The sequence below is a fragment of the Palaemon carinicauda genome, chromosome 8 (genome assembly GCF_036898095.1).
Source record: "Palaemon carinicauda isolate YSFRI2023 chromosome 8, ASM3689809v2, whole genome shotgun sequence".
Classification (NCBI taxonomy): Eukaryota; Metazoa; Arthropoda; class Malacostraca; order Decapoda; family Palaemonidae; genus Palaemon; species Palaemon carinicauda.
In genome coordinates, this window is record NC_090732.1 from 123,432,677 (window position 1) to 123,455,039 (window position 22,363).

At 43.0% G+C, this 22,363-nt stretch overlaps 1 protein-coding gene across 1 annotated transcript in view; it reads left to right on the forward strand.

The window, feature by feature from the left end:
• The window catches only part of LOC137645866 (ankyrin repeat domain-containing protein 13C), a 185,527-nt gene that overhangs the window by 113,370 nt on the left and 49,794 nt on the right, over positions 1-22,363 (forward strand). Inside the window, exon 7 of the mRNA XM_068378862.1 lies at positions 12,858-13,016. Coding sequence (XP_068234963.1) covers positions 12,858-13,016 — 159 coding nt within the window. The remainder of the gene's footprint in view (positions 1-12,857; positions 13,017-22,363) is intronic.

The following is a 22,363-nucleotide window of genomic DNA, read 5'->3' on the forward strand; positions in this document are numbered from 1 at the left end:
CAAATTATTTTTTGGTTTGTTTGTTTCTTTTTTTGCTATAATGTTGCTGGCCATACTCAATTTGTGAAATGAATTAGCAAATACTGTATGCTGTACTTCAACTAGTGAACATTTTCCGTCACGAGGTTAAAAACAGCCTAAGAATCAGAATTTAAGTTATCCTACAGCATATAGCACTGAAAATCATGTTTCCAATCAACAGGACTTGGTCCTTGTAAATAAAAACAAAGTTTAATACAGTTGAACTGAGCAGTAACGAACTAATGTAGGAAGTGGTGTCCGGCACTGCTGATAATCCATTGTATCTGCAAAAGGTTTCCCAAAGCATAAATTCCAGCTAAATTGTAGCAAATTCTTTAGGCTATAGGCCTACCATATATGCCAAACATGTGGGCGACATCAAAACGAACAGCTGAAATTAACATGCTTGCTTCTCACCTTTGGAGGTCATAATCAAGGAATTAAATAACACTCATGAAAATGAAGTAATATACTTAAGGAATGTAAAATGAAACCCATGAAAACAAAGATTACTTCAGGCATGGGCCATATGAAAACAAACTGAATACAGTGCCAGAAAACACTAGCTAGTAATCTGGAGCTACTACTTATCTTCCATTTAAATCAAAGAAAATTGTAAAATATTGTATACAAGACTTTTTTTTTTTTGTAAATGAATAAGCAAATAAATATGAATATTGTATATATCCGTGGATAAAACGACCTCTAGTTTGAACAATGTAAATGTGTGCTTAGAAATTAAAAATAAGTCAAATAAAATTGATTTTATATCATAATTTCCCTACATATGATGTCCAAAAGGGAAACTTTTTTGTTTATGTTTATGTTTCATCAATTACAATGAATGAACGAACAAATTTACACATTCAATGATTCTTATTGTTTTTAGTAAACTGTATGAAAACCTCTTTTATTAATTATACTGTAAGATAGTTTGAACATATTCGGAAATTATATTAGAAATACTTTTTATTTATAAGTTGGCATATCCTTGATACCAGTAGATTGAATCAGTTGACAATGTTTACATGTTCTTAGCTTTGCTCTACTACTGTACAGTATGCAGTTTCGAAACTTATTCAACACATCTTGCATTAGATATTGCACAAATATCAATTCTAAGTTTAGACTACCATAGTTTACATGCAGTTTACTAAAAGCTATTAGTTATCAATTGGATGTGTAAATGTGTTCTTTCGTTTTTGTTCTCCTTTTTAGTGTTTAATCTCTAATACTGCACAGTATGCAGTTTAAAAATTATTCAGTGCATCTTAAAATAAATTTGTTCCAACACGGAGACTTAACTCGAACTACTTTCTTAGGAGGTACCTGGAATCTCCTCTCAACTGACCAGAGTTTTGTGTAGTTTACCCTACTTCCGTTTTCTGTGAGGACTACCCCAGGCGGAAGGATACGTGCCCTGAGGCTAGTCCCGAGCCAGGTCGCGTGTTAGGTTTGGTCTCGATCCTCGGTAAGTTCTCTGGTCGCGTCGTGATACCATCCCGACGCTCTCCATTCTCAGTGCGACCCTTTGTGTCCCCGACTCGTGTGTCCCACGTGTCTCCCGCGTGGTATCCCTGTACTTTCCCTTGTGTTCTTGCGTGTTCGCTTGATTCCCTTGTGCTTTCCCAAGTGTATTCCTTATCCTTTCCCTGAGTTCCTGTGTCTTACGGTGTTAGGTGTTGTGTTGTGCGTTATGGAGTAGGCCCACCGTTGTCCTGGGCCTAGAGCCGGGAAGTCGTGAGGAGCGTTTTTGTCCAAGCCGGAGGTTGACCCGCATTCCCTTTGCTCTTCGTGTAGGGGTAGTGTGTGCTCGCCGTCGGACACGTGCCCGGAGTGTGTCGTGGAGTGAGATCCAGTGGGTTCGTTTTAGTACGAAAAAGAAGAAGTCCGCTAAGCGATCTCCCAGGAAGGCGAGCACCTCTTCGCCCTTGACGTCGCCAGAGTAGGGGTCGAGGTAAGTCCGGTGCGAGGAAGAAGCCGATTGCTCTTCCCCAGGAGTCTAGTCTTCGAGATGTTGGGGTTGCTGACTCTTCGCAGGCAAGTGGGTGGCCTGAATGTGCTTTTAGTGGGGGTCTTGGAGACTCTGCCCTTGTGCATGGGGGGCACGTCTCGTCTGATGACCCCATGTGGGGTAAAAATGTCCCTGTCTCTTCGCCCGCTTCATGGGCCTATGTTTCAGGTACCTCTGCAGCTGATGGCACCCAAGATAAGATGGACTCGCCGGTAGCGGATGCCTTCGGATGGGGACCCCTGAGGACTCCAGTTAAGTCCCCGTTGAGGATGGAAGAAGGCCTTGGTTCCTGGTTACCCAACGTGGAGCGACCGAACTCTCCCCCAGCTCCTCTTTCGGCAGTTCCTGATATGTTTCTACAACCTTCGACCTCCGGAACCCAGCAAATCACGAAGACCTCCATTCCCCATGCACCTGCCCCTTGGTCGTGTTATGCAGAGTCGTCGGAGTCTTCAGCGGCAGGTTCATCGTTCTCTTCGGAGGGAGAAGCGCGGAGGAGGGTTAGATCCAGGAGCAGACGTTCCCATTCGAGGTCGCGTTCAAGGTCGAGATATGGGAGAAGGCGTTCCAGGTCCCCGAGGAAGAAATACAGGAGGAGTAGGTCTCCCAAAGAAGAATGGGTCCTCGTTCCCCGCAGGAAGCTCGCGGACTTCACTGCGATCCCGAGCTCTGCGAGTTGGCGGTCCAGAGACGGTTCTCCAAGGAGGCCCTCTGCCAGCCACAGGTTTGACCCTCGGAAGGACCAGAGCAAAAGGACCTCTTCAGACAGGCGTGAGGCCACGAAACAACCAACTCAACCCGCCCAGCGGAGGGAGTCGCTTTTTCGGACGGGCAGCCTCGTATAGTCAGCAAAATTGACTCAACCTGTGAATACGCAGGGACTGCTTCCTCCATCGGGCAAGCCCACGGAAGTCTCACCCTCTTTGTCGAAGGACATGTTAAGGACGAAAGCCCTCGCCGACACGGCGGTGCCCGTCCCAGTCCCGAGGCCTAGTGCGGAGGTGCCCGTCGGCACAGTGCCTTACCGCCACACGGAGGTGCCCGTCGGCACAGCCCCTTACCGCCACACGGAGGTGCCCGTTGAGTCAGCACCTCAGCGACAGACGGAGGTGCCCGTCGGGACAGCGCCTCAGCTACAGACGGAGGGCGCGGTCAGCGACGCGGAGGGTTCTCCAACCGAGGATTCAGCCTATCGAAGGGTTATAGGCCTCATACGGAGGCATCACAGGATCGAGGAGCCTGTTCCCGCCGACGAAGAAGCCTGGCGTTCCAGCCTCAATCTACTAATGGAGGCCCCCGTACAGCAGAAACCCTCCTTAGCGCTACCTGTGGCCAGGGATGTGGTTCTGGGACGTACGCACGTGGACAAGGTTGTGGCGGGCAATGCCGAAGCCCCCAAATCCCAGAGTGCCTCAAAATTACTCTAGGGTCTAGGGTCCCAGAGCAAATATTATGTGCTGGAGGGGCAGCGACCAGGAGCCTGCAAGATGGAGGCCTCCCTTGAAGTGTTAGGTCAGGGTGCCCCGGAGGACAGAGCCTCGTCAGCCCCGATTTGTTTCTCCCAGTCAGAGGCGACGATGATGGAGGAGATGTCTAAAGACCTGGTCAACATTGCCTCCTGTTGGACTGGTGGGCATCAACTCTGGTGGGTAACCAGGCCACCTACGACTTGACAGACCCAGCGAATCAAGCCCTCCTGAAAGAACTCATCATCTCCGGGGGGAGGACACTGAAGTTCTTGACATTCCAGTCTCTTGGACTATCGGCCAACTGGGTCCTTAGGAGAAGGGATATGGTCCTGACCAAGCTATCCCGGGGAATCCCTGACAGAGAAGCGAGGGCTTTGAGGAGCCTGCCTGTGTGGGGTGACTCGCTTTTTCCCTTGAAACAAATGGAGGAAATCATGGAGAAAGTCATGAAGAGGAATGAAGTGAGTGGGCCCAGACCTCAAACCATGAGGAGACCCGCTTACAGAAGGCCAACATCAGATGGACCCTCTACTTCTCGAGCCTCTCCTAGCCAGACGAGGAGAGACGCCCCATCTACCTCTTGGGCTCAACCACCGCAGCCCCCCCCCCCCCCCCCCCCCCCCCCCCCCCCCCCGTAGAGGAACTCCGACAGCGCCTGCCTCGTTTAGAACGTCCTACTCAGCTTCCAGGTCGTTCCTCCAGAAGGAGATAGGGTGAGAGGCCCCCCTACTCCTGCCCAAGCCTCAGGTTGGGGGGATGCCTCAGACATTTTTGGCAAGCATGGAAAGACCACGGTGTGGAACCCTGGACAGTAACGGTGTTGAAGGAGGGTTACAGACTACCATTCCAGGCAGCACCGCCTCCTCTGATTCCAGCCAGCCGGGCGGAGTGGCTAGCACCCAAAGGACCCTTTGAAGAGGGCAGCCTTACAGGAGGAAGTATCCGCGATGTTGAAAAAAGGTGCGATGGAAACGGTCCTACATCCGGGCCCAGGCTTCTACAGTCGACTCTTTCTGGTGGAGAAAGCGACGGGAGGTTGGAGACCGGTGATAGATCTGTCAGCCCTCAACAAGTTTGTGTGCAAGACCGACTTCAAGATGGACACCCCAAAGTCGGTCCTGCAGTCCCTGAGGGAAGGGGACTTCATGATGTCCATAGACCTCATAGACCTCAAGCAGGAAGTTTCTCCGGGTGATGAGGGATACCCAGATCCTGCAGTTCAAGACCCTCAGCTTTGGATTGTCAACAGCGCCCCAGGTATTCACGAGGATCTTCACGACAGTCTCCGTGTGGCCTCACGAGTGGGGTATTCGCCTCATTCGCTACCTGGACGACTGGTTGCTTCTTTCTTCCTCAGAGGTAGTTTTGAAGGATCAAGGCGTGAAATTAATACAATTCTGCAAAGTCCTGGGTATCACTATCAACCTGGAGAAGTCGCATCTGTCTCCCTCCACCAGGATGACTTACTTTGGGATAGTGCTGGACTCCCACCTAGTGAGAGCCTTTCCGTCGGGGTAGAGGTTGAACAACCTGGACCAGATCCTCCGGCCCTTCCTTTCGGAGCAGCCCAGGAGAGCCAAGGACTGGCAGAGGTTAATAGGTCACCTAGTATCATTAGAGAAACTAGTCCCCCAAGGGAGGCTCAGACTCAGGAGCATCCAATGGAACCTGAAGGGGCTCTGGAACCAGTTAGACTCCCCCTACAAGTTAATTCCCGTTCTTCCAGAGGCAAAACAATCCCTGGAGTGGTGGCAGGATCGAGAAAATACCCTCAAGGGGATGCCCTTCGCAACCGAGCCCCCCCGAGATGCTTCTCTTCACAAATGCCTCCAAGGAGGGGTGGGGGGCACACCTCCTCGGCAAGTCAGCAAGAGGCTCTTGGACGGAAGAAGAGAAAGCACAGCACATCAACGTCCTAGAGATGAAGGCAGTCCAAGAAGCGTGCCTACAGTTCGTAGATCTTCTAAGGGGAAACACAGTGGTGTTGATGTGCGACAACGCCACTGTAGTAGCATACATAAAGAAACACGGAGGTCTCAAGTCGAAGGAGTTGTGCGATCTCGCGTTGGAGATCCTGGTTTGGGCTGAGTCAGAACAAATCGTGATTTCAGCAAGGTTCATTCCAGGGAAAAGGAATGTCCTAGCCGATGGGCCAAGTAGTGGGTACCGAGTGGTCTCTTCACCCAGAAGTAGCCAGGCTCATCATTCGAAAATGGGGTTCGCCGGTGATGGATCCCTTTGCAACCAGACTGAACGCACAACTCCCCGTATTTTGTTCTCCTGTCCCAGACCCAAAGGCAGCATTGGAGGACGCCTTTCAACACAAATGGGACAATCTCGACGTGTACGCTTTTCCTCCCTTCGCATTGATCAGGCAAGTGCTCAACAGGGTAAGGACAGCTCACAACTTAAGGATGACTTTGGTAGCGCCCTGGTGGCCGGAGAGAGAGTGGTTCGCGGATCTAAGAGACCTAGCGTGTCTTCCCCCGTGGCCTCTGCCCGACAGACCAGACCTTCTGCAGCAGCCGCACTTCCAAAGGTTCCACGACAATCCTCAGTCTCTTCGCCTTCACGCTTGGTGACTATCGAGCGTCTCCTGAGGAAGGAAGGATATTCGGCAGGAACGGCTGAGAAGATGTCGCGCTATCTGAGGTGGTCTTCGGCAGCGGTCTACCAGGCGGAATGGACCACTTTCACGAAATGGTGTTCCTCAAAGAACATCAAGCCTCTAAAAGCCTCGGTTCCGGATATTGCGGATTTCCTTGTACACCTCAGAGACGGGGTGGGCATGTCAATACCAGCCATCAAGGGAGTCCGTGCAGCCTTAGGCCAAGTTTTCCTTCGGAAGGGCATTGATCTGGGCTCCTCTAGGCATATCTCTATGCTCATCAGGAGCTTCGAACAAGCATGCCCTCCGCAAGCCTCCAGGGTGCCGCAGTGGGATGTGGCAAGAGTACTGAAAATGCTAGTTGAGCCACCGTTCGAACCCTTGAAGGACATAGTGGACAGGGATCTCACTCTCAAGATGGTCTTCTTGTTGGCCTTGGCCTCAGCTAAGAGGGTGGGAGAAATCCATGGGTTGTCCCACGAAGTCTCTCATACGAAGGGGTGGCGTGAGGTCTCCTTCAAGTTCGTCCCTTCTTTTGTGGCTAAAACACAGAATCCAGCAGTTTGGGATCCTAAGTTCGAAGGCTTCTCAATGCCAGCGATTCCTCGGACAGGGAATCCAGAAGATTTGAAGTTGTGCCCCGTCAGAGCCGTGAGGAAATATCTTGAGCGGACGGCTAATCTCCGCCCTGGTATCAAAAACCTCTTTGTCTTCACGGGTACAGCGAAAAAGCAGGTATCTAAGAATACCATCTCCTATTGGCTAAGACAGGTGATTGTCAGGGCCTATAGCAATGCGGGCCTTCCCCTGACAAGTAATCCCAGGCCCCATGACATTAGGGGTCTAAGTACCTCTCTGGCTTTTGAGAAGAACATGGCGGTGGCCCAGATCCTTAGAGCAGGCACCTGGTCGAACCAGTCGACCTTCACAACTCATTACCTCAAGGATTGCTCGAGGAAATCTCTAGATGGGTTCTCTATTGGGACAGTCATCTCCGCGCTCCAGGCAATTTAACAGTGAAGACCCAGGTACAATCGTGGGTAGCAAAACCAAGAGATACAGGTTCGTTTCCTTTCACCCTTGTCCCTTTTCCTTTCCCGACCCTCGGAGGTAGACCCAGATAGAACCTGCACAAGACATGACTTCACAACTTCGTCACAGGACTCAGCATCGTGGAATTTTTAAGGGTAAGTACTTAGACACTAACATGAGCTCTTTGTGTAGTTTTTCCCTACGTTTCGTTTTCCGGATATCTTAGAACCTAGTTTCCTACCTAGGTTCCTTGTCGCCCGGATTAGTTGGGTCTAGAGTTCAGGAAGACACTCCCACCTCCTAAAGTGTAAGTCTCCTAAGAAAGTAGTTCGAGGTAAGTCTCCGTGTTGGAACAAATCACTAATTTTTAAGTAATTTGTATTTTTCCTAACATACTTACCGAGAACTACTTTCGGGTAATGGCCCTCCCTTCCTTCCCCGAGTGCCTTACTGACCCTTAGATATTTTTTAACATCCAGGAACTTACTGAGGATCAAGACCCAACCTAACACGCGACCTGGCTCGGGACTAGCCTCAGGGCACGTATCCTTCCGCCTGGGGTAGTCCTCACAGAAAACGGAAGTAGGGTAAACTACACAAAAATCTGGTCGGTTGAGAGGAGATTCCAGGTACCTCCTAAGAAATTAGTTCTCGGTAAGTATGTTAGGAAAAATACAAATTACTTGAAAATTTGTGATATTGCACAAATGTCAATGCTGTGTTATAGACTACCATAACTTACATACAGTTTACTAAAGTCTATTAGTGTCATTAATTATCAATTGAATGTGTAAATGTGTTCGTTTGTTTTGTTTTCTGTTTTGGTGTTTAATGTCTAAGACTACAGTAAGCAAAACAACATTTGTAATAACATCATCTTTACATGTACACGGTTAAGAATACTACTTGTTATTTATATGTGACCATATCCTTCAGAATGGTTGCTTGAAATCAGCTGATGGCCAGGTCAGCTGAGTGTGTTTATATGTTCTGAGATGGGCTCGCATAGAAAAAATTTCATTTCATTTATGTAGAATTATTCCTTGAATAAGCTATTTATAACAAATAGGGTAAAAATTATTCTATTACAGTACTTCTATATACATAAATGTAGCGTAAATAAATATAAATACTTCAGAACTACAGTATTTACTTCTTAAGCTGGAATCACACTTGGCTTTTTTCATGAGCAGTGAGCCATTGCTGCTGAAAATTGAAAACTAGAAGTTTGTTGCTCGAGGTATTGGCTTCCTGACTAGACGGAAAGCAGTGAGCACAAACCGTGAGCAAAGAGCATGATTTCAGATGTAAACAAATAAAATGGCTGCTGCAGTTAGGATGTGCATTGTGAAGATGGCTCAGAAAACTCATTTTGTGTGGAATGCTTTCGCAATACATGGGCTATTAGAAAGTGAATACAGTACAAAGTACATATTACTGCAGCAGATCTTGCAACAGTCTGAAAATTTCCGGGTGCCATGATGATGTCAGATGATGGGTTTTGTTTACTCTTCCTAATGCTCATCGGACCGCGAGATTGTAGTATGACGTTACAACACTTTCTCTCAAAAGCATCAGCTGGAGGTTGCCAAAACCTAATGGCTAGTGTGATTCCAGCATTATGGTTCCCTTTGCCAATTGATGCTCTGATGCTACTCTAGTTATCTGAATTTAGTCCGGTATATCCAAGGCCCTGCTGCTTCCTCCGGTGCCTTAGATGACCGCGGAGGTAGCAGCAGTAGGGGACTCAGCAGTATGAAGCTTCATCTGTGGTGGAAATGTGGGAGGTTGGGCTGTGGCACCCTAGCAGTACCAGCTGAACTCGGCTGAGTCCCTGGTTAGGCTGGAGGAACGTAGAGAGTAGAGGTCCCCTTTTTTGTTTTGTTTCTTGTTGATGTTGGCTATCCCCCAAAATTGGGGGAAGTGCCTTTGGTATATGTATGTATGTATGTATATCCAAGGCCCATAGTAACTGTCCGTTGCTGCGAGGTTTTACTGTATAAACAGTTATATTAATTATTTCTGTAAACCTTTCCTAATGGTCATATTACTTATCTCAGGAAGCTTGCTTATATCAACGTTTACCCCCTTGAAACTAACATTTCCTGTTTTCTTTCCTTCAGTAGACTTAAGCCTCTAGTCTAATATTGAGAGTAAAGTGGATAATGGCAATAATCTTGGCTTTGGTAGGCTGTACCATTCTTTGTGTTACAGGCTGTCTGTTGATCTCGCTTAACCAGTTGTTTGCTCGTGTTATTTATTGTGTAGATTCTCCAGATATGTGTTATTTTGGTTATTATTGATTTTAATGGATGTCTTCTGGGTTTATTAATAATTACAGAGTAGATTACTCAAGGTGACCAAATTAAAAGTTAAAAATTTAAAAGAAACTCAGTTTTTGTTTAAAGGTAAACCTAGAAAACAAGGTTAGTTGATTATAGCAATGATGATGATGTTAACAAGTCTAGTTTTGATAGAGATGAGCTCTAGAAGCTTTTGTCACTTTTTGTTTCTTTTGTACAATCCCAGAAGGCCTGTGTGTCTACAAGTTAGTCAGTAGTATGGACTATCCTGCTCAGTTTTGGACCCTAGCCTAACTCTTGACACTTTGCTTATAGGTTTTATTGGACTTCTCAGTAAGGGTTCTGATGATACACCACATTATGAAGATCCTCTCTTAGAGCCTCAAATTCTGTTTTGTCTTTCCTTCTGTTGCGTAAGCCTTCGCTATTCCAAAATGTAGTCCACTCCATTTGACCACTATATCTCAAGGCAGAAGGCTGAGCTGGTAGTCTAAGATTCTAATATCACTTGGCTCAACGAAGTAAGCACACATAAACTGCGTACCTCTTATTTCACATGTAACTGCCATAGCATGTCGTATGATTTCCTTGTTTGGTCAGAAGGGTCAGTCAGCCTACAACAAATGAAAAAGCTGAACAGTTACATCATGTTTCCGATTACTATAACTTTCGGGTTGTTATATCCCTCTACTCGATCTAGTACGCAATCGTGATCAACTTCTTGATAGATATTTTATGGACCAAATATCATATAATTCCTGTAGAACAGGAAAATATTTTAGAATAGTTCTTTGAAAGCTTCTGAGAGAAGCTAAGGCAGTAGGTCAGGGCACCAGCCACCTATTGAGATACTACTGCTAGAGAGTTCTTGGGTCCTTTGACTGGCCAGACAGTACTACATTGGATCTTTCTCTCTGGTTATGGCTCACTTTCCTTTTGCCTACACATACACTGAATAGTCTGGCCTATTTACATATTCTCCTCTGTCCTCATACACCTGACAATGCAGATTAACAAATTCTTCCTTCTCACTAAAGGGGTTAACTACTGCAATGTAATTGTTCAGTGGCTACTTTCCTCTTGGTAAAGGTAGAAGAAAGACTTTAGCTATGGTAAGCACCTCTGCTAGGAGAAGGACACTTCGAAATCAAACCATTATTCTCTAGTCTTGGATTGTGCCATAGCCTCTGTACCATGGTCTTTAACTATCTAGGGGTAGAGTTCTCTTGCTTGAGGGTACACTTGGGGACATTATTCTATAATAGTCGGGCCTATTCTTTACATATTATCTTCTGTCCTCATACACCTAGCAACACAGATTACCAAACAATTCTTCCTCACTCAAGGGTTAACTACTGCAATGTAATTGTTCAGTGGCTACTTTCCTCTTGGTAAGGATAGAAGAGACTATTTAGCTATGGTAAGCAGCTCTTCTAGGAGAAGGACACTCCAAAATCAAGCCATTGTTCTCTGGTCTTAGATAGTGCCGTAGTCTCTGTACAATGGTCCTTCACTATTTTGGGGTAGAGTTCTCTTGCTTGAGGGTATATTCGGGCACACTATTCTATTGTTTTTTTTTAAGTTTTTATGTATTTATTTAATATTTAGATATTTGTTTTTATGTTACTGGTCTTAAAGTATTTTATTTTAATTGTTAATTACTACTCTTGTAGTTTCCTTATTTCCTTTCCTCACTGGGCTATTTTCACTGTTGGAGCCCTTGGGCTTATAGCATTCTGCTTTTCCAACTAGGATTGTAGCTTAGCAAGTAATAATGATAATAATAAGGGTCCCAGGAGAATTAAGGAATCAACTCCGAGGTACTCCATGAAAATTCGGGAAGTAAGACATTCATCCCCGATCAGGAAGACGGATTTTTCTTCATGTTCAGAGAGGACAAACACAAGGTCTCCTCAAGCCCACCATAGGGGCTCCACAACCTCTACAGACAAACAGCACAAGGACGTGACCGCCAGAGTTTTTCGGTGGAACTGGCCCTCACTCAGACACCCAAGGCTCGCGCAGGAACAAAGGGCATCTCCAAGGCTGCGGAGGAGGCAAGCCTTATAGCGATTGCCTCATCTTTAATAGAATACCATCCAGGTATTGTTCTAGGACTGGAGAAGAAACAACCAGAACTTCAATGATATGATTCAGAACATTTTGGGTCCCATCCTTTCCCGAGAGAAGAGGAATCCAGACATAATCGACTCATCTTCACCTGATTCAGGTCCTGCCCAAGCAGAGGCAGAGAACCCAGAGACCGAATCGACCTTTATTAAAATTCTATTTCTTATCAGAGAGTTCAATAACCTGAAAGAAGCAACTAAAGCTCTGGTCCAGGGCAGGAAGACCTTGTTCATCAATAGTTTGATGCCCCGATAACAATGCCTTTGGACTTAATTCCTTCAAAAAGGAATAAACCTCTCTGACGAGAATGCGTTCCAATCTTAAGAAGCACATTTCTCACAGGATCCTTTTGTTGGTGAGCAACATTTCTCACTCTGACCTGAGCATGCTTGCTCTTCGGAGCTTGCGCTTGCTCCCTTGTAGGGCTTTATGACAGTTCCCGCTACAAGAGAAGAAGGATTATACAATACCCGAAGCAAAATTGTCAAAACCTTCTTAATTGCTTGTGCCAAAGGTCACAGTTTAAACCTAAGCACCATTCTGTTTTCCATTAATCCTGTATTATCATCTTTCCTAAAATCCTACATCTGGAATCATCAAGAAACTAACAGCTGAGGGATCCTGTTCTCATGTGTAAACATGATATCTTTGTATATTTATCCTTATTGTGAGTCTGACAATGTCACTGATAAGACAAAGATACTAACTACCAAATTACTTTTATTCCGTGTACAAGTGAATTAGTGTGTATAATCTTTTAGATTGTTGCCAAATGCTCAACCGTGTATACTGTATGTGAATCTGCGGTTGCTGAATCAACGGATAGGGAGCCAAACTGTATTCAGTATACATATATAACCTTATCGTTAAAATGACTGCGTACCATAAGTTTAAATGCTTAACAGAGCAAGAGGAAAATATGCTTTCCATATATATATATATATATATATATATATATATATATATATATATATATATATATATATATATATATATATATATATATATATATATATTAAATAGTTGAAATCTTAGATTACTTTGTAGAAATAAGACTACAAAAAATTAATATTAAACTTGATTTCTTAAAATTGGATTTTGAAGCATAGTATATCTGAGCTCAGTAATATGGAAGTTTTTGGAAGGGATTCCAAGCTGATTTTTTTAAAATAAACTGTATTTAGGATAATTATCTTTTGTGAATCTATTTTTTACAGTTATTTTATGCATTTATTTTTATGGAAACTGAAGAATTTTTCATAATATATGTATTTTTCCAGGAAATGGTTGGTAAGTTCAATGCAGATTTCTATTACTTGAATGGATTGACCATCGAATCACGGAAGAGAAGAGAACACTTGAGTGAAGAGGACCTGCAGAAAAACAAAGCAATATTGGAAAACTTTACCAAAGGGGGAGGAGCACATTCCTTTGATGAGGTATGCAAGTTTTAGGTTTTTTTTCTCTCACTGTGTATGAAACATAGGTTTTAAAGTATTCAAAATATTACTATTGTTATTATACCAATTGTTTTTATAGTTTTGTTACAATTGTACAGTACAAGTCTTAAGATGAAACAACCTTAAAGGGCCCTGAAATGACAAAGTTTAATTTTCACTATCATCATCATAAACTATGATGAGGTTAGCCTTGAAATTAATTGTCAAATAAATTTTGTCTTGTGTGTAGTTTCACAAATCATTAGTCCTTGAAGTTGAATGTCCTTATGTGAAAAAGTTAAAATAAGAATTAAGTGTAAACAAAGATAATTATACAGTAAACATAAAAAACAATGTGAATAAGAATATCAAAGGCTATGGTGCATGGATCTTGAAAGTAACACAGTAGAAGGCCTTTTAAGTGAAGAAAGCCTTTTATCCAGAATCATGAATCCAAAACAAAGACACTTTAATTTGTATACCTTTCCTTGAAAGTTGAACCAGAGAAATTTATTTGAATCTTATGAATGGTAATGTGAAAACAGGTTTGTTCCGATGTGAATGCAAAACCCTAATCCTTTTAAATAGGAGTAAAGACATCCTCACTGACCTGGCTGAGAAAAATAATTCATCTTGTGTGGGAGACTAGCGGAAATGTGAGGGAGAAGAAGAATTAACCTGTTTGCGCACAATGCCTAAATCACCATTCTTGTCCTAGCTGTGGCCTAGACTGGTTGAGCCACTCTCATGACCTGAGCTGACCGTTGTAATTTTCAAACTGCGTTTTTTCTTTATTTGTGTGTTTCAATTGCTTGTCTGCGCATGTGTTTACTGATGAAGTATCCACCTGAGATGAGGAAGTGTTGTGGCCGTAATGATCAACAGTGTGACATGTTCACAAACTGCCACGAGGCTGACCTCTATTTGACTTGCACTCCATGCAGGAGGCAGTAATTCTCTTAATCTTCAACCTGCCCCCGAAATGTAAGGACTGACATGAAGATTAATGGGCAAGCTACAGTGTCAGAAGGAAGAAGACAAAGAGAAATTGCTCTCCTTCAAAGATGGCTAAACCTATCCCTTCTCTTCAAGGTTGTGTCCATATGTTTCTCTCCCTACAGCTCTGGTAGAGGTTTCCTGTATGGATGTTGGCCCCCACGCATGAGCGTGTAGAGCATAAGGTGAAGTAACCCTCGGGTCTCTGTTTGTGGTGGAACCTCCCCCTTATTCACATGTGTCCCTGTCAATGTGCTAGGAGATGCTCAAGCTGGTGAGGTCGTATTTCAGTCTCAAAGGCATTGGATATGTTTTCGGACCTCGTCGGGCCGGCAAACCAGACGAGGAAGCTACACCGGTGGAAGAACCCTCTCCCCTTATTGCGGGAACAAAGGGATGGGACTCTACTTCGTCACCCAGACTCACGTGTTCGATCTTTGATCTGGGCATTCTCAGGACCCGGTCCCCTAAGAAGAGCAAGGAGAATGGCAATATTTCTCTGATGAAGAGAAAAACAACAGTGTATGTGCAGACCCCGCATTAATCGCCGCTTCAAGGGGAAGAGTACGATCTTGACCTGAACTAATCGGACGAGGAAGATTAGCATCAGGATTTTCTTTGATTCCCCAAGGACCTAGAGAACAAAAGAAAGAGGCCATGGTATTTCACTCCCCGTGCGCAAAGTCGCCACATGTGCGCATGCTTGCGTTTCCTCACGTGTCACCAGGGATAGGATTAGCTCTCCAACCTAGGCTTCCCTTGCTCTCTTAAAAAAAAGGTAGAACAACGGACCAAAGAGATGGAGAAGGTGCGTCACTGCTCCACAACCTGACGCAAGTACACAAGGATATTGTCTTTTTCAGAAGAGGAAGAAACGCTTATCTCCCATCATCCCTCTCCCCCTCCCATTAGGAAGGAGCGAGTGCCACAGAAACGCCTAACTTCATGAGAGTGGCAAATCAGAACTTAGACCCCTCACGAGGACACGAGTAGGAGCTTCCTTGGTGAAGGAACTTTGTTACGAGAAGTGTCTCAGCACTTGCTCCAGGCACTAGACTGAGTGAAAGCATTGCCTAGCCTTTGGAAAGGTGTGAACCATGTGCTAGGAAGGATGACAACCGGCAATGGTGGCGAGAAGAGCGCTACTGCAAGTGGATACGAGGACCTCCCCTTGCCAGTTGGTATCTTCAGTAGTCAATGTCGATATTGAACAGGGAGAGATCAACCCCCTCTGAAAATTGGGAGAGGAGATTCTCATAGAACTACACCAGAGTTGAATCCTCAGAGAAGAAAGCTTCTGAGAAAGTTTGTGCTCAGTGAAAAAGTTAGTCAAGAAATGAAAGAATGGTAAGAAATAAAATTGGTCTAGATCTAAGGACAAGAATGAAAAAACTAGTTTTAATAAAGAAAGTACAGTAAACCTTCCTGTAATAAGAATGATATCTTTTGAGTTTAGTTTAGCAATACAAAATAGGGACTCCCAGCTACATAATGAAATGGCAATAAGTAAAAAAGAAATGAGTAGTAACCTAACAAAATTTGTATCGGAATCAGCTGAGGAAATAGATAGAAAAGTTCCTAAACAAGATCAGGGAAAACATCTATCTATCTACCAAGGCACTTCCCCCAATTTTGGAGGGTAGCCAACATAAAAAACTCATAAAAAACAAAAAAAAATAAAAGGGGACTTTTCTTTTCTTCGCTCCTCCCAGCCTGACAAGGGATTCAGCCAAGCTTGGTTAGTACTGCTAGGGTGCCACAGCCCACCCACCCCCATTATCCACCACAAATGAAGTTGCATATGCTGAATCCCCTACTGCTGCTACCTCAGTGGTCACCAAGGGGACCGAAGGAAGCACCAGGGCCTATCGAAACTGAGTCGCAATTGCTCGCCATTCATTTCTATATCTAGCACCTCTCACACCTATTCTCCTATCATGTAGAACTTCATTCTCTCCATCCTTCCACCCACACCTTAGCCTTCCTCTTGTACTTCTCCCATCAACTCTTGTATTCACCACATTCTTCAGCAGACAGCTATTTTTCATTCTCTCTACATGGCCCAACCACCCCAACACACTCATATCCACTCTAGCTGCCCTCATTTCTATTTCTAGCACCTCTCACATCTATTCTCCTATCATTTACAGCTTCATTCTCACCATTCATCCACCCAAACCTTAGCCTTCCTCTTATACTTCTCCCATCAACTCTTGTATTCACCACCACCTTCAGCAGACAGCCATTTTTTATTCTCTCTACATGGCCAAACCACCTCAACACATTCATATCCACTCTAGCTGCACAACTCCGTTCCTAACCCTATCTAATTGAGATACTCTAACCATACTCCTCAGACACCATCAAAACACATTCAATTTTTGTCTCTCCATCCCTTTCATTCCCCACAACTCCTATCCATACATGATAGTTGGTATAATCTCTCTCACATACAGAACTCTCTCTAAATTTATTCCAAACCCTCTATTCTTTACTACAGTAGGGTCCCGAATTATGCGAGAATTTGGTCGATGAAAGGCCTCGTGTAATTGGAAATTCGTATATTTCGAAACACATCATGGCGGCAAACAGCAACCTACCCGTCAATTTTTTTTTCATTCCATTTCTAGCTTTCTAGCTATATATATATATACTGTACTGTATATACACTGTGTGTATGTATGTGTGTATGTATGTATGTATATATTATATATATATAAAACATATATATATATATATATATATATATATATATATATATATATATATATATATATATATATATATATATATATATATATATATATATATACTGTAGCTTTTATCTTAACAATACTGTAAGAAATCCTTCTTATAAATTTTTTTATAAAATACTGTACAAAATTTCTTTTATGGATAAATAAAACAATAAAAAGTTGTTAAAGTTTTGATAATTTTCTATGACTGTAGTATTTACTACTGTACTATGCATAGCTTACTGTTTTCAGTATTTTCCGAATGATGTAGAATTATTTCCTATAGATACAAAAAATGGTTTTCAAGGTTTGATACAGTATCTAGCACTAGTTAAAAATTACAGTATAGTACTGTATATCCATGATGACACTCCCACACGTAAACCCGGCCAGTAGGCGCAAGTGTGCACTAGGCTGCTGTACGATAATCACGCTTTTTTTGCCCTGAGCGGTCATTTCACTAATGATAATTTTTCAAAGTTAATATAATTTCTTTATGCTTATAATTCGTAATTACAGTTAAAAGTAGGGATATTAATTAAATGGTTGAGTAAAAAAAACAATTAATACTACTATTATTTAATTTCAAATGGCTACATAATACTGAATATTCTAATGGGTTCTTTTTATCTTCAATCGTAAATCTTACGCCTGGATAAGCAACAAAAGGAAAGGGATAGGTCTCTCCTCTCTCTCTCTCTCTCTCTCTCTCTCTCTCTCTCTCTCTCTCTCTCTCTCTCTCTCCATATCGTTTCCTGTAAGTTTTCAAATATGTTCGTCATACATTTGTACATTATTTATCCACTTTATTCTCTCTCTCTCTCTCTCTCTCTCTCTCTCTCTCTCTCTCTCTCTCTCTCTCTCTCTCTCGGCGTTTCCTTTCCCTTTATAGTTTCGTGAAATTTCGTTGTCCAGTCATTCGGTAATGAGAAGTCATTTTCGCTTTCGGCATCGAAAGAAAACTTTGTTTCTTCAATATACTCATCACTGGAGGATTCAGAACTAGTGCTCTCATTATCAAACAGGTTATCATTATCAAATTTCTCAACAAGAATATCAATTATTTCATCTAAAGAAATAACCTTCCTCTTTAGACCTTTCATTACAAAAGGAACAACAAATAACCACTTATGCATGAACGCCCGAGCGCACTAATAGGAAACCACAGTTTTGTAACATCAAGCTACCTTCAGAAAAATAGTTGCCAGACATCATATAAGTTTCTATTCACAGTCCCCATATGCTGAGAGTGTTGCCAAGTGGTGATCCTATACTTACTATACGAGTAAAGTAACATCACGAGACTGACGGCTTGTAAAAGGCAATTAAAGTCATGAACGGAATATACAGTTGAAGGCGGGTACCGAGTAGATCGTGGTGAACGGTTTATCACATGGGTGACGCTTAACAGGTTAAAAAAACATTTTATATAGTTCGGTATTTTCTCTATCCATCCTCTCCCAGAGAACCTTCAAATGTGAATTATCGGAATGTGTGCAGATCTTGACAGTGCCATAACTAGTTAGCGACTGAGAATAAAAAAATAAAAAGCCCGATTGACGATGCTGATGAAGAGGATATCGAATACCAATTTTTCCCTAATTGATTTTTTCTACGTTCTGTCTAATCCAATGTACAGTACAGTGAACCCTCGTTTATCGCGGTAGATAGGTTCCAGACGCGGGCGCGATAGGTGAAAATCTGCGAAGTAGTGACATCATATTTACCTATTTATTTAACATGTATATTCGGACTTTTAAAACCTTCCCTTGTACGTAGTACTGTTAACATACCACCCTTTAATGTACAGAACACTTAATGCATGTACTACAGCACCCTAAACTAAAACAGGCACAAATATTAAAGGCGATTTTATATCATGCGTTTCCTAAACACCTAAAAAGCACGATAAAAAATGGCAACCAATGTTTTGTTTACGTTCATCTCTGATCATAATGAAGAAACAAACTCATTTAGTGTACAGTACACATATATGTATAGGTTAGTTTTTGCATCGATTATATTGATTATACAGTACTGTATGTTGATTTTTTTATTACCAATGTTTTAGTTTACGTATTTTTCTTAGGACTTCCAAATGAAATGTTTTTCTTTATGACGCCGCCTGAAACGACGGCGTGTACGCTCAGTAAACAACCACGCTCAGAACAAACAAGGCATTTAACGCGCATGATGATAGTGATAAATAATGATACAGTACATACAGTATTTACAGTAAAAGCATTTACAAAATATGTTACCTTACAAATATAAATTATACAGTATTGTACGTAGCAAAGCAGGAAAACAATTTACGAGAGAGAGAGAGAGAGAGAGAGAGAGAGAGAGAGAGAGAGAGAGAGAGAGAGAGAGAGAGAGAGAGAGAGAGAGAGAGAGAGAGAGAGAGAGAGATATTTTAAACAAAAAAAATATGATAGGTTACAACATGTAGACTTTTAAATCCTTCCCTTTAACTTAATGCATACAGTACGTACAGTACTAAACTATAAAACAGGCACAAATACAGTTTTAGAATGTACAGTAAGAATATTAAAGTAAAAAATAAAGATTGTTACTGTACTCACCACGAAAGAAGTTGAAGAAAAACTTGAATGGTGATGGCGATGAATTTGCTGCACAGTAGAAATGATGATGATGAAGCTGATGATGTGTTCTACTGTGCAGCCAATGATAGTATTTTACATCTCTTCAGACGGAGGTGTCTTTTCCTGGGACACCTCTTCAACTTCTTCCTGGGAAACTTCTTTAATTTCTTCCGAAGGCGTACTAGCAGAAGGAACTGGCTCTTTTTTGCGAGGCTGGAAGAACATTGTGATCGGAAGTTGTTGCCGCTGCTTCTTTTTTCGATCCAAGAGCATTTTGTAGGGAGTCATGTCTTCATCGATCTTGTTGCAGAATTGCATCGAGCGAACCATATCCTCGTCCCACTCTTGCAACATTTCTTTCAACTCCTTCGCATGGTTGCAGGCCTTGGCAAGCCGTTCTAATGTTAAGCCCGTTTCTTCGACATTTTCTTGGGTCTCTTCCTGGGTATCACTCTCTTCTTCACTTGCCGATTTCGTCAGGTCTTCGAGGTCTGCGTCAGTTAGGGGCTGGGAATGGCAGTCCAACAACTCGTCGACGTCTTCAGTCGTCATGTCGCCAAACCCGTCACCTCCAATTATGGCAGCCAACTGCACAGATTTGCGTATTGCAGAGTGTTGGATTTCCGACGGAGTAAATCCCTTGTCGTCGTAAACAATATCGGGCCACAACTTCTTCCAGCTCGCATTCACGGTTGCAGGTTTCATCTCTTGAAGTGCCTTCTGAATATTCTGCAGGCACGTGGCTATGGTGTACTGCCGCCAGTACGCCTTCAAGTTAAAATCTTCATCCTCGTCATCTTGGGCAGCATCCACACACGCAACGAGGTCCGCCAAGGTGTTCTTCGCGTAAAGGGCCTTGAACGCCCTGATAACCCCCTGGTCCATCGGTTGAATTAATGACGTGGTGTTGGGTGGCAGGAACTCAACCTGAATGCCCTCATGCGACAGGTCAGTTGCGTGTCCACCAGCGTTATCCATAAGGAGAAGGATCTTGAATGGCAAGCCCTTCTCTAAGAGATATCTGCTGACTTGCAGGATAAAACACTGATGGAACCAGTTGGAGGTCAGCATCTTCGTAATCCATGCTTTTTGATTATGCATCCAGTACACGGGAAGGAGATTCTTATTTTTATTTTTCAAAGCGCGAGGATTTTTCGACTTATAAATAAGCCCCGGCTTTAACAAAAATCCAGCAGCATTGCCACACATCACAAGGGTAACGCGATCCTTGAATGCTTTAAAGCCAGAGGCTTTGGCTTCCTCTTTGAACAGGAAAGTTCGCGACGGCATTCTCTTCCAAAACAAGCCAGTCTCATCCATATTAAAGACTTGTTCCGGCTTGTATCCACCTTCGGCGATAATATTCTTGAACGTCTGGTTCACGTAAGTTTCAGCAGCGGCAGTGTCAGCGGAAGCAGACTCCCCATGCAGGGAAACGCTTTTCAGGGCGAAGCGTTTCTGAAACTTCGTGAACCATCCTTTGCTTGCGGAAAAACGTTTCTGAGGCTGGGAATCAGTGGATATCCCTGGTTGAGGATCATCTGCAACATCATCATCTTCAGCATGGTTGCCGTCGTCGTCTTTAGGTTCCTTTGCAGCAAAATTCTCATATAAGCTCAAAGCCTTTGTTTGGATGGTGTTCGTATCCAACGCTATGTTCTTCTTCCGGCAGTCGGCAATCCACACAGCTAAAGCACCTTCCATGCGTACGATCGTTTTATTACGCGTTGTAACGACTCGCTTCGCTGATCTGCTAAAGGTGATTGCAGCCGTCTTTCTAATGTTCGCCTCGTCCTTCTTGATATTGCGAACAGTAGATTCGTTGATGCCAAAATGGCGGCCGGCGGCCGCGTAACTTCTACCATCTTTTAACATGTCGAGAAGCGTAACCTTCTCAGCTATCGTCATCATCCTTCGGTGGCGTTTAGGCTCACTACCAGCCTTAAGAGAAGCAGAATGCTTGGGAGCCATTACAGTAGGATTTACAGTAACAAAAAGTTCAACTTAAAAAAGTCGCACACAGCACAGATTCACACACTTAAGAACGTCTACTTAGCGATACGCGGCAACAGAGAGTGGACGATCCAGCCCCGCGAGAACTTTGATGCTGCGGGTAGAAGATGCGGGCAAAACACCAATCATAGGCTAGATAACAAAACTTGAGTTCTGATTCGTCATCTATCAACGCTTGAACCAATCACAACCCGTCTTACAGTACTATGATGCGTTGGTTACCTACTCATAGAAGATGCCCCGCGCATACCGAACGTACGTAGATTAAGTAAATACCGTAATAATAATAAATAATGATAATAATACTGTACAGTAATAATAATAATAATGATAATAATAATTACAATAATAATTTTATTAACAACAACAACAATAATAATAATAATAACCATAATAATAATACAGCTTTACGTACGCTATTTTACGCTCTCTCTCTCTCTCTCTCTCTCTCTCTCTCTCTCTCTCTCTCTCTCTCTCTCTCTCTCTCTCTCTCTTTCGTACGCTTATTCGAAATGTGATTTTTGCAACAAAGAATATTATTGGATGCAGTACTACGTACGTATACATACAAAAGATTCATGGAAAAGAAGCACATCCATTACAGTACACACCATTCTAATATGGTATGACTGCATCTGATTTGCGTTTCATGTTCGATTTAATTTTACTACGTACTGTATACAGTACTGAATTATCGTATGATCACATTCTCTTTTCGTGTTTTATTTCTTTCTGTGCTGAATTATATATCATATGTAATGCAATGAACAATCAGTAAGAACAGATATTACTAATTACAGTATTAATGGAATTACAGGTAACAAAATATCGTATTTGGTTGTCTTCAGATTTCGCGGTATTTTCGAATTTTCCGGAAAATCCGCGATATGTATATATATATGGGTTATGGGAAAACCCCGCGAAGTGGTGAATCCACGATTGTCGAACCGCGAAGTAGCGAGGGTTCACTGTACATTCTTATGTAAAGGGCGAACCC